The 19,977-nt window shown below is 50.0% G+C and overlaps 1 protein-coding gene across 1 annotated transcript; it reads right to left on the bottom strand.

Annotated features, from left to right (window-relative positions):
* Positions 1 to 17,650: 17,650 nt before the first annotated feature.
* LOC149865135 (uncharacterized) lies at positions 17,651 to 18,639 on the bottom strand. Its single transcript, XM_090048426.1, has 2 exons — positions 18,373 to 18,639; positions 17,651 to 18,229 (listed from the first exon to the last, which is right to left on the bottom strand). Exons 1-2 carry the CDS (start codon positions 18,637 to 18,639, stop codon positions 17,651 to 17,653), a joined length of 846 nt encoding a protein of 281 aa, XP_089904552.1.
* Between the last annotated feature and the right edge of the window lie 1,338 nt (positions 18,640 to 19,977).

The raw sequence follows: 19,977 nt of genomic DNA, 5'->3' as shown, positions 1-19,977 counted from the left end.
CCAACCAGGTTTGTAACATATAGGGGTACCTCAGACAGAAGACCGAAATGTGTGATGGCGACTTCTACATCACTTTGCCCAGCAATGCATGCGCCAGCATTTTTCCGCAGAACACCAGCTCGAGCTTTACCATACAGCTGGTTAAACCTCTGGATCTGCTGGGAAACTGGGAGATAGGGTTAGCAGAAATACAATATCCGCACAGCTGGAACAACATCAATGAAGACACGCCTTTCAAAATCATTTCTGGGACTAAAAAATGGGGGTACAGCATGCCTCAGGGGTATTATACAACCATCACAGAATTACTGGATCTTATAAACAAGACAATTACCAACCATCCTGCTCCGCCTGAACTACTTATGCACTATGACCGAGCATTCGGGAAAGTGAGACTTAAATCCAAAGATAACACTTATGGTTTTTATACGCATGGTGAGCCAGCCTATATTTTGGGGATGCTACCCGGAGTCTCTTCTAAAAAAACACCCTTCTCTGCTGATATTACCGGCGGGTTCAATTCGCTGTATGTCTACACGGACATTGTGGAACATCAGCTTGTCGGGGAGTTTTCGGTACCTTTGCTACGTTGCATCCCTATCAGTGGGAGCAACAACAAGTTTGTCACCATCACGTATGACAACTCGCATTATGTCCCCATCAGCCAGGACCACATCGACACAATCAGTATTGAAATAAAGACGGATCAGAACAAACATGTCTCATTTTGCTTTGGTAAGGTGATCGTTAAGCTTCACCTACGCCCCCGGAAGACTTTGAGATTTTAAAATAAGTAAAAGCACGATGTTGATGGTAAAAAAACTATGGGGATCCTAATTTGTACAGAAATTATTATAAAGCCCAGGCTGGGTATGGTCTTCCTGGATATCAGGGGGTGCCCATGATGTATGGGGCTGGAGTGGGCGGCATATTTCGCAGCCTCTTTAGAAAAGCCGTTCTGCTTTTGAGAAGGGGCCTGGAGATTATTAAGCCCCATGCTAAAAATGCAGCGCAAAACATAGCCAAAGATGTGATTGGTCATGTTTCCCGAGCTGTCCTAGATAAGGTGGTCAAACCAGCAAAGCAGGAGGGGTCTGATCTCATGTATATTCAAAGAAAGAGCCTTAAAAGAAAGAGAGACGCAACAGACTCCAGACGTGCAGGACCCCTTAAAAAGAAGAGGGTAAGTTGACGGGGCAGCCAGACACGAAAAACCAAGAAGCAGCCTGGGAGAAAGAAGGGACGTTTTCCTGGAGGAAACAGAAATATATTTTAACCGCCATGGCCTTTGTTCACTGCGGGTCTGAAGAATGTGCCAAATCTGAACTGGATGTGTTTCAAATAGCCCCTACACAGACCTGCATTGAGAAAAGCCTGTATGTTGAGATCCCCCCGGTCTCCTATTACCGAGTCCAGCCCCCTTGACTTTTTCATAGCGGGGAATGGCGAAGATTACATGGATTTGAACAATACGCTATTGTACCTTTGCTGCAAGATTGTAAAAGGTGATGGAACTGATCTTGATGCCGGGGCAGCGGTGGGTTTGGTGAATTACCCGCTAGCCTCTGTCTTCAGTCAGCTGGATGTCACTCTGGGAGACCGCTTGATAAGTCAGAGCAACAACTGTTACCCCTACCGAGCTTTCATCGAATCGGTTCTCAACTACAGCGATGACACCCTTGCCACACAATTTTCTACTGGGCTGTTTTATAAAGATACCCCCCGCCATCATGAAATGGTTGCGCGGGATGGCGATAATCAGGGGTTTCGGAGACGGGCAAAAAGATAGAGCTGCTTGGTCATCTCCATAGCGATTTGTTTTTTCAAGAAAAACTGTTGCTGAATGGCGTGGATGTGAAAATTAAGCTGACACGCAGCAAAGATGCTTTCTGCTTGATGGGTACTGCTGCGGCCGGCCCCTGTAAACTAAAAATCACATCTGCCTCACTTTTTGTAAAAAAAAGTGAAGGTAGCACCGGGCGTCCGATTGGGCCACGTGGAGGCCTTGCTTACAGCCAATGCTAAATACCCCGTAGACTGCGTGGGTATGAACGTGTTTAGCATTCCTGCCGGCAGCCGCGTCAGCAACCAGGAGAATTTGTTTCTGGGGCAGTTGCCCAAACTCATCGTCATAGGGTTCGTGGATAATGATGCCTTTAGTGGGAATTATGCTAAGAACCCTTTTAACTTCAAACATTACAATATTAATTTTGTGGCCCTCTACATGATGGAGAACAAACCCCGACAAAGCCCCTACAACCAGATTTTGAGAACGGTAACTGCGTGAGAGAATACATGCAGCTGGTACAGACAGCCGGTAAACATACGAAAGACCGGGCCCTGATAATCAACCGTGAGGAGTTTGCTCTGGGGTACACCTTATTTGCCTTTGACCTGTCCCCTGACCAGGAGTGTGCTGATCTTTATTCGCTGATTAAAACCGGGAACTTGAGAGCAGAAATACGCTTTGCTGCGGCTTTGCCCACCACGGTTAACATGATCGTGTATGGGGTCTTTGACAACGTCATAGAAATAAATTAGAGGAGAAATGTTCTGTTTGACTATATGTGAAGGACACCGAACAGCTTGTCAGGGTTTTGTCCTCAGACCCTTATGCCAAAGAAACTTTCTTAGACGTTTTCCCCTGCGACTGGCTTCCTAAGACTCGACTGTCTAAAAGGCCCCTGAGCTTGGTGGTCAACACGCACCCGCATAATCAACCCGGAGAGCACTGGCTGGCTGTTTACCTGGAGGATCGGAACCGCGAAGAATTTTTTGACTCATGCGGTCACCCCCCAAACAGCGCTCTCTTTCCTCAAAACATTATATTGTTTTTAAACAAGAACACTACCAACACTGTTTTCCAGACAAAACATTTACAAGAGCCCCAGTCTGTTGCCTGCGGATACCATTGTGTGTTTTTCCTGCACCAACGTAGCAAGGGGCTACTGTTTGAACAGATTTTAAATTTGTATTATTCCGACGATTTAGCACAAAATGGCGATGCATTTTGTAAAAAGTAAATATAAAAATTTCCGCGTGGCCGGGCCTGCTCAAAACACGTTTCGACATGCCCAGACATGTATTTCTTGCTATGACTTTCACGGATGCTTTGTCTAAATAAAACACTCAGCTGATGTTGTGTAAATAAAGCTGTTGTTATTTAAATGTCTGTGTGTGTGTACGTGTTTTCATTCAAAAAATCCTCTGTAGACAAAAACTTCATAGCAGTAGAGAATAGTTTATTTCAAAGCATAAAACTTTACATGGAGAGCCAATGGCTTTTAGAGACAGTTTTTGGCTTTTTAGGTAGTGTTGTTGGTGTTTCTTGGTCTGAGTCAGATCCTTTCAAGCGTTCCAAATGATCACGATTCACGACGTTACCCATAACAGAAGATGGTACATTCAGTTCGGCCATGGCTTTCATAAAGATGTCCCAGCCTTTAGGCGGGCGTTTAGTAGTCCCGGCGTGAGTCTGGAGGGTTCTCCGGACCAAGTCGAGCATGTTAGACCCCTTGATGAGCACCCCTTTGTAGACAAAACCCCCTTGATCATCCCAAGAAGAAATATCCTTGTGCTGGCTCAGCTTAGTGAGCAGTACTTCAGCATTTTTCCTGTATCGGGCATGCACGTTATCCAGTACTTCCTGAACGACTGTGTCGGTTTTTGTGGGGGTTTCTAGGGAGTATCCAGCTTCTGGGGGGGTCTGTTCTGGCAGAAATAGAGTTAATTTCCCTCTGTCCAGATCACCCTGCTTTACGTAGGTCAGGTATTTCTGAAGCACGGCTGTGTACGGTTTAGCCTTATCATATTCTGCTAAACCCGGTCTTTGGAGAATATCCCTCATTTCAACATCCAATAAGCGGGTTGCCTCTGTTCTGATATTTTCCTGAGGCGGTGGAGGAGACCTTAATTGTTCCAGCTCGTGGTTGGGCACCGGGTACATTTTTTCTGCATGCTCCATCACCGGCTAGCCAAAAGCCCCGTAATCAGAGGAAGAGCAAAACTTAGCAGAGGTCCGATAAATCCCCCAGACTGTTTCACCAGCTGTTTCTTTTTTTTAAGAGGCAATCTTTTGTTACTTAGGTTTTTTATGATCCCGCGTCTCGAGTTTGATGCGGTGTCAAAGGGATGTTTCCTTTTAAGGTGTTCAGAGCAATTTCTGAAATCGCCACTACTAAATCATCAGAGGCCGAGCAGAGTATAGCTTTTCTCTGCTGTGGGGAGGACCGAAGAAGCAATTTTAAGAGAGCCAAATTTCCTTTTACACGGATAGACATGTTCCCCTTCCACCGTCTCGAGAGCTAAGAAGAGGCCGCTGCTACATCACCTCTTTTTATTCCCACCCGCTGTTTTTTTAAAAGTGTAAGCAGCCGGCTGGTCGGGAGGAAAAAACCCAGTTCTTAATCTAAAAGCATCCGGGGTTGAAGCGTTTAAATCAACCACCAGATACCCGTAAGGTGCTTTAGTGGCATCCTCGAAAGCTTCTAGAAAGAACTGGGCCTTCCCTGGGTACATCTGCTGCTCCAGGGACACTATCTGTAGCTTATCCCTGGGGGTTTTAAACAAAACCATGTATTTTGTGTTAAGGGCAATGGTGCGGCTCCTTTTCCCTTGACAGAAAACATTTTGAACTATATACATAATGCTCAGATTCCGGCGGTGCACGTACTTGGTAAAGGCTTTCTCGATTTCGCCGCTGTCACAGGCAGGGTCCATCAAATCATCTGCTACAGCCAGATTTATTTTATTAGGAGGAAACAAACAGTCATCGTTGAGACTGTCTGGTAGACCCTCCACAAACCTGATAAAAGGATATTTACCAAGCAGTTCTTTATACAAAGGCTGCCGACAGCTATAGCACCACACGATATTCTCAGGCATAACAGACGACATTTTATCAGCGTGATCCAAAAGGTTTTTTATAAAGTAACTTTTACCACAGTTGCTAGAGCCTGCCAAAATCACCGAAAAGGGGTGCTTCCAACGCGTGTCCATCTTTAAAAACCGTAGGGGAGGCTGGTAAAGTTTTCTGTGAGGACCCTTTTGTCATAAACGACTTTCTGCGTTTTTCTCAAGGTTTTGGTTTCTATTGCCCACTTGCTTTTGTTCCTGACGATAGAGCGCTGTTGTATTACAATTGTTTTAGGGGTGTCCACAGCAGGGTTTGCCCCAGCATCTAGAACAAGATCTCTCAAGGTTTCAAAGTTGACTTTTTCACTGTTGGCCACATTCAGGGTAATCCCTTTGACCGTCAAGCAAACCTTTCCCCCTGACAACTCGTACCCGTAGGTTTTCGGACCGGCCGACACAAACTCTGTGACGTGTTCATCTGCTGGGGTTTCGCTGGTGAGCTCGCCTAAATAATCGCCCAGCGGGGGGTTCCAGTCTCCCCCGCGGCTCACAAATATCACAGACTCTGTGTCGTGGTACAGACACCGGTTTTGCAACCTGTCTAACAGCTCGTACAGCTCTAAGCGTGCATAAGCGGTGGTGAAACAGGCTATAAAGATGTTTGAGTTACCAGAGACAGTGTAACGCTCTTGGGCGTGTTTCCAAGACACGCAGGCTGCCTCATCATCAATAAAGTCGCAAGATGAAATTTCATAGGCGGGAGAAAAGAGGTAGCCAAAGAGTTCTTCGGGGTCTCTAACAATGCTGGTGTTGGGCAAGTTGGTTCTCTGACCGAATTTACCCCACAAAGAATTTAGAAACAATTTTGCTATTTGGCGCTTTGCAGGGTTGGGTTTGATATGCTCTGGGCGTAAGGCTACACCTTCTTTTTGCAAGAAATTGGCCATGTATCTCTCTTGTTTTTCTTGGTCAGTACACCAGGCGGGATAGCCCGAGGCTTCCTGCTTCTGTCGGAGGTGCATTTTTATGTACTCTGAAAAAAGGGTGCTAGACTTCTCAGCAAAATGCCAGACTTCATAGAATTGAGCTACTCTGCACCCCTTGGCGATAGCTTTATTCAATTCTGGTGTGCACCACGTACCCAGGAGGGCTCTCTCTTCATCAGTGTGGTTGCACTTTTGCTGTCTTGTTTCCGCACAGAGGCGGCACAGCGTGAACATAAGTTTCCCATTCACCCTGGTAGGTAGCACGGGAAAAAAAAGATTTTGCGGTGGGTACAGTTTCACCCGGGCTATTCCAAAATAGCTCGACAGGGGTTGGAAATTGTCATGAATGATTTCAGGGTGTCCGGCTGGGTATTCCTTCGTTTTGTTTATAAAGGGGTAAAGACTGGTAAAATCGTAATAGTGTATTTGTTTGCCAGGTTTAGCTTGGTAATATAGACAGATGGCATTAGTTCTCCCCCCAAACAGAGCATCCCTAGGCACCAGTGGAGAAGGCAATGGGGTTCTGTTTAAAAAATCTGCCAGCTTCCCATCCGTTTCTAACAGAGCCCTCCACTCGTGCTCCCAAATGGTCCTAACGGTAAACCCCTCTCTCTTGAGATAATCAGTCTTGTGCAACGCCTGATAATTCAGGAACCCAAAGGTGGTCCCTGTCAACGGGTTCTGGTCTTTCTCATTGTAGCAAGTGACACAACCGTGGAAAAAGCATCCGTTAAATTCAAACGCCATACGTTCCCCATCAATGTTGGCATAGCCGTCTAAAAAATAGGGGCCTACCTGAAATTCCCCACCCTGTAAAGCATGTCGAATTTCAATATTTTCTTTCTCTGAAATGTACATTAGCCACTGAATAGATGGGGTTGAAAACCTCTTTTTCTGTCTGTGACAGTTGTCCGGGGGAAGAAGCGCTATGGTCTGCGGTTCCCAAAACATAAACCTGTACATGGCCATGCAGACGGAGGCCAGCGTGATGTATTGGAAAGGATCTATGCAGCGTACTGCATTTTGGAGTTCACCATCTACTTTCACTCGGTCTACCCGCTGTGTCATTTTCATAATCTCATCCCTGTAGAGGCAGCAGGCCTCTTTCAAAATGTTTACGTCCTGCTGGCAATAATAGGCCAGCTCCTTTTGCATGTCAAAGGTCTTATCGCGGTTATTCTGATACCGTTCTAAAAACTGTCCTTTCTCACCGGCCATCATATTTTCAACGCCGTAATACTCCATCTTTGGGAGAGGCCCCACATAATTCTGGTTTTCTGCTGTGTTAAAAAAATGTGGGAAATAACCTTTGCATCCTTCAAACCCCATCGCCTGTGGAAGCCTGCTAAGTTTCAATGGCAAAAAGTTTAAAGAATCTATGAAACGGATGCCTCGCCTGGTCACTTCAATACACATGAGTTTACCACCCTGAGTGATTAGTTTCATGCCCATTTTTTCCTTCAGTAACTGGCTGACAACAAAGTAACCATCGTAGGCTTTGGCACTGTGAGCTATGAAAGTGTAGTCCTTGAACTTTTTATCCATAAAAACCTTAATAAAATCAGACAGGCACTCTTCGCCCTTAAACTCCCAAGTTCTTTCTGTCTTTTTGGGCTTAGCTTTACAAGCCCTTTTTGGGGTTTTGCCTGTGGCTTTCTGTGATTTTTTTCCCCCCTGTCTTTAACTCCATTGCAAAAATGTAGTTGGGAACTCCCCTCTTGTCAGCACGGAGGCGGAAAGGGATCTGGGGGTCATCATAGACTCCAAGATGAACATGGGCTGCCAGTGTGGAGAGGCAGTCGGGAAGGCCAGCCGCACCTTGTCGTACATCCACAGATGCATCTCGAGCAGGTCCAGGGAGGTGATCCTCCCCCTCTGTGTGGCACTGGTCAGGCCGCAGCTGGAGTATTGCGTCCAATTCTGGGCGCCGCACTTCAGGAGGGATGTGGACAGCATGGAGAGGGTCCAGAGGAGGCCACTCGTATGATCAGGGGGCAGCAGGGCAGGCCATATGAGGAGACGCTACGGGACCTGAACCTGTTCAGCCTCCACAAGAGAAGGCTGAGGGGGGATCTTGTGGCCTGTTATAAACTAGTCAGGGGGGACCAGCAGGCATTGGGGGAGTCCCTGTTCCCCCGAGCACGGCCAGGAGTGACCAGGAATAATGGTTACAAGCTGGCAGAGGGTAGGTTTAGGTTAGATATCAGGAGGCGTGACTTCACGGTCAGGGCGGCTAGGATCTGGAACCAACTTCCAAGAGAAGTGGTGCAGGCTTCTACCCCGGGGGTGTTTAAGAGGAGGCTAGATGAACATCTTGCTGGGGTCGTTTGACCCCAGTACTCTTTCCTGCCATGGCAGGGGGTTGGACTAGATGATCTGCTCAGGTCCCTTCCGACTCTACAAACTATGAAACTATCCCTGTCTCTTGCACACATTCAAAATCATAAAAAATGTACCCCTCACCTTCTTCAGGCTCTTTAATCTGACACATAAAGAACCAGTGTTTGTTTACATCTGTGATTTTCTCATAACACTGTTTGCACTGCCACCCCTTGCACTCGTGCTTTTTGTCCACGTAAGATTTACACTCATCACACAGAGTTTTAGTTAGACATTCAATCCAGTTTTCAGAGGCCAGGGCCACGTGTCTTTCTAAGCACTCTTTGGAACGACAGAACAGCTTACAGTTAGGGCACCTCTGTGTCCTGCCCACGTTTTCAGAGCAGTTGGGGCTCAGGCAAAGACGACATCGGAACCTGCACGTGTGGCTGTGGCTGTACAACGTCTGATAAAGATCGCAATAATTTCTCATGCCAAACACCTTTTTCACATCCAAAATGCCATAATAATGTTCACCATGTAGCAGAAGAAAACAGGTGTCAGGGTATCTGGGTGCGTCCTGTGTTTTAAATAAACTCCACCCCGTTTTTTTCCTTATGCATCGCTATGTGAATGTTAACCTGTTCAAGGTCTTCAAACAAAGGTACCTGCTGGAGCACAACCTTTTGATATATAGACAGGCCTAATTTCCCATGCAGTTCTTTGGCACCATCTAGTAGCTCAACATCCCTGGCCCCTCTACGTTTTGTAACAGCCAATAGACTGCCTGCAAAACACAGGTTAGTATCATAGGTATTCAAGTCAATTAAATACTTCCTCTTTTTAGTAATGATCTGGGAATAGGGGATGGAGCTTATAACTCTACGGCTTCCACCTCCCCGGCCTTTCACAACGACCACAAACAGCTGAAATGTCGAATCGAGCAATATTTCTCTCTGGCTTTGTAACAGGTTACTGAACCACTCTAAAAACAGCTCTGGGGTCAAATTGTTTAAATTAATAGCTCGTGAGTACAAACAGTTTGCCATGCTATCTGCCTGAATACGTAACTGTGCATAGTCATTGCCTGTGAATCTCTGTCGGAGTTCTGCTATAATTTCTTCCACCCCTCGGGTTATGGCTTCGTATGCCACGTGTAATGGCACACGCTCCAAATTCACAAAACGGAACTCCTCAGTGTACCTCGTGCCACGAAACCCGGCTACAGACCGCTCTTGCCTTCTCACCCGCACCATATGTACATCCGGTAAAACATCCTCTGATGACTCAGAAGACCCAGGGGTGTTTGAGGGATCCTCTAAAGTGTCTTCTACATCAGATTCATTATCCCAACCCTCAGACCCTCCAGGTCTTGGTGGTGGGGGAGACCTAGGTGATCTGGGAACATTTGAGGGGCCCTCTAGTGGGCTTCCTAAATTATAGTCACTATCTCCCCTCTCTGGTTCTGGGGGTCCTGGTGAAAGGTCTGGTCTGAGAGGCTGGGGTACGTGTGAGCGACCCTCTAATGGGCTTCCTAAACCATATTCTCCACCCCGTCTCTCTGGCTCCGGGGGTTCTGGTGAAGGGTCAGGACTGGAAGGAGGAGGAGTGTTTGAGGGATCCTTAGGGGATCTCCCTTTTTTTTTTTTCCCCCCTCAAACAGTGTTTAGCCTTCCCCACGCTCCTCTTTAAACAGGCCTTTACTTTTCGCCCCATGAGCACTTGCTGGTTTGCCATCTGTTCTTTCCCCCATGTTTACCATGACCCCCCATCTTATGAAACAGACCACACCTGCTGCCCGAGTTACATAGACTGCCTCCTCTCTGAGTAAAATTTACCCTTTTGCTCTGAAAGTAATCATGATCTTTCAAGGCTCTCTGTACACTCTTTCTGAGATGTATACGCCTGCCGGTACCACTACAAACCCCACTCTTTTTTTGACAATAAGCATGATCTTTCAAAAAAGGAGAAAGACTCTCCTCTTTCTCTAAATTGTGTGCGTAATCAGTCCTGGGTTTCTTATTCAAGGGGACCAGATCACCTGTTTTGCGGGTATGAATCCTTGTCTTTTTACATGTGGCTTTCTCAGAGGTATGTGGCTTGTTTTCCTCTGAGGAATCATACCCTTCTGTTCTGTCCTGTTGGTCGTCTGATCCTTCGGTATTATATTCTGCAGGCTGAGCATTTCTGGGGGGTTTTGCTTGTGCTTTTAGAGGCCTCTGCCCAGACCCCCACTCTTCTTCGGGCATGGTGCATGCAATCACTTAGGAAATATAAAATTTATACCTCAGCATTGAGTATTCCCTTTCCTCACACACTACAAATTTAAAATTTGCTTAACCCACCCACACCACTTCCCCTCTGTGTGGGGATGGGGTGGACTACCTTGGGTTGGTCCCCCGTATCCCCTCGATGGCCCCTGGAGAAGAGGGGGGATCTGCCGTCCGTACCGCGCTTCCACCAATCTCACCTGCCACGACTTGATGGAATTTTGGGGGGTTCACCCATCTGGGGAAGCAGGCAGTCCGGATGTGGTCCCTCGGCTCTAGAGTCCAGGGGTCCTGAGGGCTCCTCCTCCCCTACACCCTCACCTGGTCCTCCAGGATTAGCCGCCCTCTGGGTGGCTTCCTACAGGGTGCTAGCCCCTGTGGTAGGTAACAGGACCAAAAGGAACAAAGCAATGTAATGCCAACCCAAACGTCTGCTCCCGCTTCTCTGGGGCAAAGGTTATCTCACTCCGCAATGGCCTTTGGCCCCGGTCGGGCGAGGGCCTTTGGCCCCTTAGTCTGTCCACCAGTCCCGCAGTGGGGTTTCTTCCTCCCCGTGCAGGACCCTATAAGAGTCCTTACGGTACCCGGATTGGGCTGGGTGCCACTGCCTACTGCGGTCCTGGGGTCGGTGTTCCCCTACCGCCTGCCGCTTGCACCCCGTGGGTGCGTTGGGGCTTACCTCCACCCCAGTGGGTCCTGCCAAGTGGCCAGACGGCTTGCAGCCGCCTGAGGAAGGTCTTTCTGTCGGTACTTCTCTTACCAGGACACTCTGGCTCCACTGCCGCTGGCTCTGCTGCTGCCGGCTCCGCTGCTGCTGGCTCCGCTGCCGCCGGTTCCACTGCTGTCGGTGCTGGCTCCGCTGCCGCCGGTGTTGACTCCCGTCGGAGCCTCTCCCTTTTCCTGTTTGGGGTTGGGGGGCTCCTTTTATCCCTCCGGGCCGGTCCCAACCCGGATCTGTCTGGGTTCTGGAAAGGGGAAGGCTCCCGAGCCCACTTCCTGGTCCGCACCCGGAAGCTAGGCTGGACTCCGCCGCTTTCCGCCTGGCCCCGGCCCCCCGGGTCCTTGACCCTTTTATATACCCCACCCCTTGAGACGCCGTTAGGTGTTCCTTTGACTTGACAATTTCCACCTCTACTCTGCTTACCCCGGAGCGGGGGGGCCCCCCCCCCAAGGGTTCAGGCGGTGGTCCTGTCTCTCCGCATCTGGACAAAAAGTCCGCCACAGTATTACTGCGGCCCGGCTTGTATCCAATTTGAAATTGGAAGGGTTGGAGTGCCAGGGCCCACTTCATGATCTTAGCATTCTCTGTTTTGGCGGAGTTGAGCCAACGCAAAGGGACATGGTCTGTCCCTAGCCGGAACTCCCGGCCTAATAAATAATATTTGAAATAGTCTATGCTCCACCGTATAGCGAGGCACTCCCTCTCGATTGTGGAGTACCTTTGCTCATGTTCATTCAGCTTACAGCTGGCAAACGCCACTGGACGCTCCGCTCCCTCACCCTCCTGTGAGAGGACCGCTCCCAGCGCATACGCCGAAGCATCTGTCTGAAGGATAAAGGGAACATTAAAGTCCGGCGTGTGGAGCACGACTCCCTGGCACAATGCTCTTTTGAGCTCTTCGAAAGCTCCGAGCCTCTCTGGGGTCCAGTTGACTCTGGGAGGCTCCCGCCCCTTGGTCGTCTCCACTAAGGGGTTAGCCAGCTCCGCGAATCGAGGGATGAACTGCCGATAGTAACTGGCTAACCCCAAGAATGCCTGCATTTGTTTCTTTGTTACTGGGGCTTCATACTCTCGGAGGGCTGCCACCTTGTCCCTTAGGGGCCTTACCTGCCCCTTTCCTACCTGGAATCCGAGGTATTTGGTCTCGGACCTTCCCAAGGCGCACTTCTTCGGATTGGCCGTTAGGCCTTTATCTCACAGCTCCTGTAGAATCTTCCTTAGGGCCCGGACATGTAGTTCCCACGTCTGTGTGTACACCACAATGTCGTCTATGTATGCAGCGGCGTATTCTTGGTGGGATGCGAGCACCCAGTCTATCAGCCTTTGAAACGTTGCCACCGCACCGTTCAGCCCGAAGGGCATTCTCTTAAATTCATACAGACCCCATGGCATTCCGAACGAGGTCTTGGGCTGATCCTTCTTCCGCAAGGGGATCTGCCAGTATCCTTTCGCCAAATCCAGAGTGGAGATAAAGTTGGCCTGTCCAATCCGCTCCACCAGTTCGTTCACCTGGGGCTTGGGAAAGCGTCAAACTGCATCATGGCATTTACCTTCCTAAAATCGATGCACAGCCGTAGGCTACCGTCTGGCTTGGTCTTGGCCACTAAAGGGCTTTGCCAGGGATTGCGGGAGGGGGTGATAATGCCTTGTGCCAGCATGCGGTCCAGCTCTTCCTTGATCGGCTAGCGTCGGAAAAAAGGTATCCTTCGCCACCTCTCTCTCACGACTAGACCTCTCAGCATCACGATTACGTGTTCCACCCCCTTAGCCTTCCCTGGACTCTCCGTGAAAACAACCCAGAACTCCGAAATCAGCTCTTGCAATTGTTTTTCTTGCTGTACCATGAGAGCTGCTCCTTCCCCGGCGGATCCGTCTTCAGGGGTTGCTAGCCCGGCGGATCCGTCTTCAGGGGTTGCTAGCCCCCCGTCTAGTCTTTGGTTGTCCGCATCCTCTGCCTCCCAATCCGTCTCCAAAAGGGCCCCCGGTGGTTCCTGCCACTCCTTCAAAAGGTTAACATGAAAGATCTGGGTCTTCCTCTGTCGGCCTTCCCTCAGGACTTCATGATCTACTGGGCCGACTCGCCTGATTACCCTCGCCGGTCCTTGCCACCGCGACTCGAATTTACTGTGGGAGCTGGGCAACATAACTAGTACTTTCTGGCCAGGCTGCAGTTCCCGCCGCCTGGTTCCCCGATCGTACCTGTCCTTTTGTTGCCTCTGGACCTGCATGAGATTATCCTGGGCCGTCTTCTGGGCCTTGCGAAGCCAGTCTTGGAGCTCCTGGACATACTCGGTCGTCTGACGACCTCCCCGAGCGCCGGCCTCCCAGTCTTCCTTCACGACGTCCAATATACTCCTGGGGCGATGTCCAAAAACCAAACTGAATGGACAATACCCCATGGAAGCCTGCGGGTCATCCCGGACAGCGAATAACAAGGGTGACACTAATAGATCCCACTTCAAAGGATCTTCCCGTGTGTAGCATTGAAGCATCCCCTTTAAAGTAGCGTTAAAATGCTATACCAGCCCATTAGTCTGGGGATGGTACACGGTGGTTTTTAGGTGTTTGATATGCAGCACCCTACACAGCACTGCCATCACCGCGGACATAAAGTTCGTCCCCTGGTCCGTTATTATTTCCCTTGGGATCCTGAACCGGGCTACCCATTTCATAAGCTCTTCAGCCACCTTGGGCCCCATCACCACCCGCAAGGGGACGGCCTCCGGGAACCGGGTGGCGTAATCAATGAGTACCAGGATGAACCGGTGTCCCGTATTACCGGCATCAGCTGGAGAGGGGCTCGTGGGGGCTTATGGGGACTCACTTTCTGGCAATTCTGACACGCTTTGCAGAAATTCTCCACATCCTCATACAAGTGGGGCCAAAAGCACCAGAGTGTTAGCTGTGCCTCTGTCTTGCTCTTCCCCAAGTGCCCCCCCATAGGGTTCCCGTGGGCTAGCCGTAATAAGGGGGCCCGATAGGCTCGGGGAATCAGGAGCTGTTCTATCTCCTCCCCTGTTTGGGGACCTGGCTTAATGCGGTATAGTAGACCCCGCCTTAGCTCGACCCGAGGGCCCTACGCCCGCTCTGCGGTGGGGCTTACTGGCTGCCGAAGTTCGGCATTGGCTTCCTCGTGGAAAGGTCGCAATTCCTCATCCTCCACTTGTGCCCCACGGAACTGGTAGCCACTAATTAGGTCTTCCAGCGCTTCCTCACGCCCCTGCTCCATTTCCCCTCCGGCTAAGCCCCCCATCGACTCTTCTCGTGGCCAAAGCATCGCCAATACGTCATAAATCTCCAGCCAGTCCCTCCCCACAATCATGGGGTAGAGAATCTCGTCACTCAGTCCCACGGGGAAGCGACGGGAGACTCCCTGTACTCGGACCTCGAGGATCCTTCGCTTGAAGTAGGATCTTTTGTTGTGGAGGCAAACGAGGTCGATTCCCGCACACCGGGGTGCTCATCTCCATTCCACCAGAGATGGTCGGACCAGAGTCTGGGCGCACCCCGTATCTACTACGGCCATAAGTGGCCGCTGTCCTACCCAGGTCTTAATTTGGGGCAACGGTTGAGGTGTGGAGCCTTCCCTGCAGCCGACCCCACATTCCATCAGTTCCTCCCTGGTGGGCTCCCATTCCCTACCTGCACCGTCGGGGAACGGTGCCCCTTTGCTAGGGTGGTAGTCGGTGTTGACAGGGCAGGACCTGGCCAGATGTCCTCTTCCACCGCAGTGGAAACAAAAAAAAGCCCAGCTTTCGGGGACCCTATCGCTCTTACCTCCCTTCCCCTTGCGGGGCAAGCCTTCAGGCTTTGGCTTTCCTCTGTCCGAGCGTCGTCCCATCTGAGCTGCCTCATATTGCTCGGCCAGCTGCAGCGCCTGCCGAGAGGTAGTGGGCCCGTGGCATCTGACCCAGTGCTGCGTGTCTTCTTCCAGGTTGGTCAGGAACTGCTCCAACAGCACCTGGTTGCAGATCTCCTCTTTTGTAACATCCACCGGCCTCAACCACTTGGTCATCTCATCTCTGAGGAATTGCCATAGCATCTTGGGGGTCCTCTCCCCTTTGGCCTTGACCCCTCAGAAGACCTGACGGTGTTTCTCCGGAGTAATCTCTAACCGCTGTAAAATCTCCACCTTCACCCGGTCGTAGTCCCCGGCCTCGGCACGTGACAAGGCTCGGTAAGCCGCTTGCGCAGGGCCAATCAACAGGACCCCTACCCGACCGGCCCACTTCGCTCGGTCTAGTCCTGCAGCCAGGGCCGCGTGCTCAAAAGCCTCCAAGAAGGCCTCCGCATCGTCCTCCTTGGTCATTCGGGGCATGCTAAACTCCCCGGCATAAAGGCCTCCCCTAGTCTGTTGTTGGAGCAAATGCTCCTGCATGTTCATCTGCCTCAAGGCAGTCTGTTGGTGCTGCTGAAGCAGCTGGGCCACCAGATGTAGCGTTTGTTGCACCATATCGGCGCCCATGGGGAGTTCCATTCAGATTGGTGTCTTTGGCCTCAGGCACCGGCTTCGATTCCCGGCCAGTGCACCAGTTGTGGGGGGATGGGGTGGACTACCTTGGGTTGGTCCCCCGTATCCCCTAGATGGCCCCTGGAGAAGAGGGGGGATCTGCCGTCCGTACTGCACTTCCGCCAATCTCTCCTGCCATGACTTGATGGAATTTTGGGAGGTTCACCCGTCTGGGGAAGCGGGCAGTCTGGACGCGGTCCCTCGGCTCTAGAGTCCAGGGGTCCTGAGGGCTCCTCCTCCCCTACACCCTCACCCGGTCCTCCGGGATTAGCCGCCCTCTGGGTGGCTTCTTACAGGGTGCTAGCCCCTGTGGTAGGTAACAGGACCAAAAGGAACAAAGCAATGTAATGCCAACCCAAACGTCTGCGCCCGCTTCTCTGGGGTGAAGGTTATCTCACTCCACAATGGCCTTCAGCCCCGGTCGGGCGAGGACCTTTGGCCCCTTAATCTGTCCACCAGTCCTGCAGTGGGGTTTCTTCCTCCCCGTGCAGGACCCTATAAGAGTCCTTACGGTACCCGGATTGGGCCGGGTGCCGCTGCCTCCTGCGGTTCTGGGGTCGGTGTTCCCCTACCGCCTGCCGCTCGCGCCCCGTGGGCACGTTGGGGCTTACCTCCACCCCAGTGGGTCCTGCCAAGTGGCCAGATGGCTTGCAGCCACCTGAGGAGGGTCTTTCCGTCGGTGCTTCTCTTACCAGGACACTCCAGCTCCGCTGCCGCCGGCTCTGGCTCTGCTGCCGCCGGCTCCGCTGCCGCTGGCTTTGCTGCCGCCAGTTCCACGGCTGTCGGCGCCGCCGCCTCCGGCTCCACTGCTGCCGGCGTTGACTCCCGTCGGAGCCTCTCCCTTTTCCTGTTTGGGGTTGGGGGGCTCCTTTTATCCCTCCTGACCAGTCCCGACCCGGATCTGTCCAGGTTCCGGAAAGGGGAAGGCTCCCAATCCCACTTCCGGGTCCGCACCCGGAAGCTAGGCTGGATTCCGCCGCTTTCCGCCTGGCCCTGGCCCCCCGGGTCCTTGACCCCTTTACACCCTCCCACAAGAAACAGAAAGTTTCAGAAGCTGGTTTCAGATAAATTACCTTTTACTACTGGATAAAAACATGACTGTATGTGCTTGTTCTGGTTTTCTGTTTTACAAGAAGAGGTTCTGTTTGAAAACAAACAGCTGTTATAACAGTGTGATTATAGTAACACAACCACAAATAACCTAAAATATTTTTTACCTTGTTGTAGTAAAAATGCTTGGGGCTTCCCCACCTGATAAACTCTCTGTAATATAAATGAAATGATACAATAAGTAAGTCCTCTGTATTAAAAATTAAATAATAGATTAAGGCAAATAGTTTATGTATAAGGTAAAATATAATGGTATTAAAATAGTCACCACTAAAAGACAACACCACCCCTTTAGTCTTAAAATATGTAGAGATCTGAACACACCGATCAGCTTTTATTTATTTGGATCTGGTTTATCTTCATGGTACATACCCGCTACTCCATACCATACACATTCTATGATAATATATATTTTTAAATTCAGTCTTATTTACGTCAAAAACTTTTATAATATTTAGTGAGTTCTTTTGTTAAACCTTCTTCTAAGAAGTATTTTTCATTTCCTGTGACCTTGTTGGCCTTATCTTTACAGCTGGCCTTTTGGTAAAAGATAACTACTTTAGTCTTAAAACAGGGAGAGCTCTGAACACATTGGTCATTTTTTTTTTTTTGTGGTCTGGTTTATCTTTATCACACACACCCCCGCACCACACCCCCACCCTACAAAAAGCTGTGAGAATATATATTTTTAAATTCAGTCTTTATTTCCAACAACAATTTTTCCAATATTTACTAGTTTATTTTGTTACCCCTTCTCCTAAGAATTTTTTTTACATTAGCTGTAGAAAACTGTTGATGTGGTTTACAACCTCACAACCCCCCACCCTCCCACCAAGATCAGGAAAAGATATACCGCCCCCCGCATTTTAAACAGTTTTTGCTAAGCCCTTCTCTTAAGCAGGGTTTTATAATCTCTATTACCAATTAAGCGTTCAATATGGGGTATGAGTGTTTTATCTTCCTCGGTGATCAAATCATGAAGGGCAGCATTAGGGTCTTCTGCAGAATACACAGTGTTTAGAAGCTCTCTAACCTGAATTAAATGTTTCAAAGTAATTCTGAAAGTGTTCCTGGCATACCCAAAGGTTATAACAGCATTGAAAATGCTATCAAGACATATTTCCTGACAAAGATCCCGAATTCTTTCATTTATGTCTTCATTTAACCAAGTAAGACATTCATGGACTTCTTGACCTCCCTGGTCAAATATGCACCCCCAGCAAAGGTCAAAAAGTCTCTTCCTCAAGCAGTATTTCATTATGCCATAAACAGAAACACAAACAAGAGACTTCATAAAGACTTTACGTTCATGCGATGTAATAGCTTGTGTTGTTTGGATGTCTAGATGTCTTCTGAATTCTTCAGGCTCATCCGGTCTTTGTTCTCTGCAAAAGCATACACCTCCTTCTTGTGTACTGGTAAGTAGGTTTTCTGGAGTCATTAAAAAAGCTTCATCTAACTGTAAAGGAGTTCAAATAAAGGACTTGATTAGTTAGCTGCTGTTTAATCAGTCCTTAGCTACTTCCAAACACACACGTGCCACGGAATGAACCCACACTGAAAACCCCCAAGTCCCCCACAAACATGCTCCAAGTCTCTTACCGGTCTCTCCTCTGCAATGACCTCTACTTCGCATGCAGGCTCTGGCACAAAGATAGCATCTTCCAAATTTTCAGTATCTGCTTCAAGCGTCTGGGCCTCCTCCATTTGCCTGTTCATTCGATCTTCCTGAACAGGGTCAGGCGTCTCAAAGAGTCTTTGGGCAAGGGGCCGTGTCTCCTCCTCAAAACTATTTCTACAGTAACGCTTTCTATAAAGCCGTCTTGGGGTTGTAGTGAGCGGGCCTACAGGTGTTGTGAAAGAATCCATATCCGCCCCTGCTTGCCTTAGCACGGTCTCAGATAAACAGAGTGGTCGTTTGGGAAAGCAGATAGACCTGGTGGGGTTGCCGCCCAAATCCCACCCTCCTCTACTTATTCCTATTGGTTCAGCATCGTCCTTGGGAGGTCTGAGGCCTCTGAAACCTCTGCCAATTGGTTGTGGGGTGGTGGGGCAGGTTGTTAGAAGGGTCACACCTCCACCCTGCCACCCCATAGACCAGGCCTGTGCTCTGGCGGTGGGGGGGGCTGGATCAGTCTGGGCCCTGATGGGCCATAACTACATCATGTGATTTAGGGTGGTTCTTGCAGCCTGAGGGCTTGGGGGTCTGCATGGGCTGTCCTTCTGATGTCATGGACCATGTGGTGCTGGTGTCACACACTAGGTGACTGGGGGTTGGGGCAGGGTTGTTGAGGCCACACACCGCATGACTGGAGGTGGGGAAGGTGTTGCTGATGTCACATACCATGTGACTGGTGGTGGGGGTGGAGTTGCTGATGTCACACACCATGTGATTGGGGCGCATGGGGTGGTGTTGGTGATGTCACACACCATGTGACTGGAGGTAGAGGTGGAGTTGCTGATGTCACACACCGTGTGACTGGGGGCTGGGGGTGAGGTTGGTGATATAGATTCATAGATTCATAGATGCTGGGGTCGGAAGGGACCTCAATAGATCATCGAGTCCGACCCCCTGCATAAGCAGGAAAGAGTGCTGGGCCTACATTACCCCAGCTAGATACACATCTAGCCTTCGCTTGAAGACCCCCAGGGTACAGGAGAGCACCACCTCCCTTGGGAGCCCGTTCCAGACCTTGGCCACTCGAACTCTGAAGAAGTTCCTCCTAATATCCAATCTAAATCTGCTCTCTTCTAGCTTGTGGCCATTATTTCTTGTAACCCCCGGGGGGACCTTGGTGAATAAATACTCACCAATTCCCTTCTGTGCCCCCCCGATGAACTTATAGGCAGCCACCAGGTCGCCTCTCAACCTTCTCTTGCGGAGGCTGAAAAGGTCCAGTTTCTCTAGTCTCTCCTCGTAGGGCTTGGCCTGCAGGCCCTTAACCATATGAGTGGCCCTTCTCTGGACCCTCTCCAGATTATCTGCATCCTTCGTGAAGTGCGGCGCCCAGAATTGCACGCAGTACTCCAGCTGCGGTCTGACCAGCACCCGATAGAGGGGAAGTATCACCTCCTTGGACCTATTTGTCATGCATCTGCTGATGCACGATAAAGTGCCATTTGCTTTTCTGATGGTTTCGTCACACTGCCGACTCATGTTCATCTTGGAGTCCACTAGGACTCCAAGATCCCTTTCCACTTCAGTGC

The sequence above is a fragment of the Crocodylus siamensis genome, chromosome 5 (genome assembly GCF_052110815.1).
Source record: "Crocodylus siamensis isolate JL-2025a chromosome 5, ASM5211081v1, whole genome shotgun sequence".
Classification (NCBI taxonomy): Eukaryota; Metazoa; Chordata; order Crocodylia; family Crocodylidae; genus Crocodylus; species Crocodylus siamensis.
Note: the sequence above shows the minus strand (reverse complement) of the source record. Positions and strands in the feature narration are given on the sequence as shown.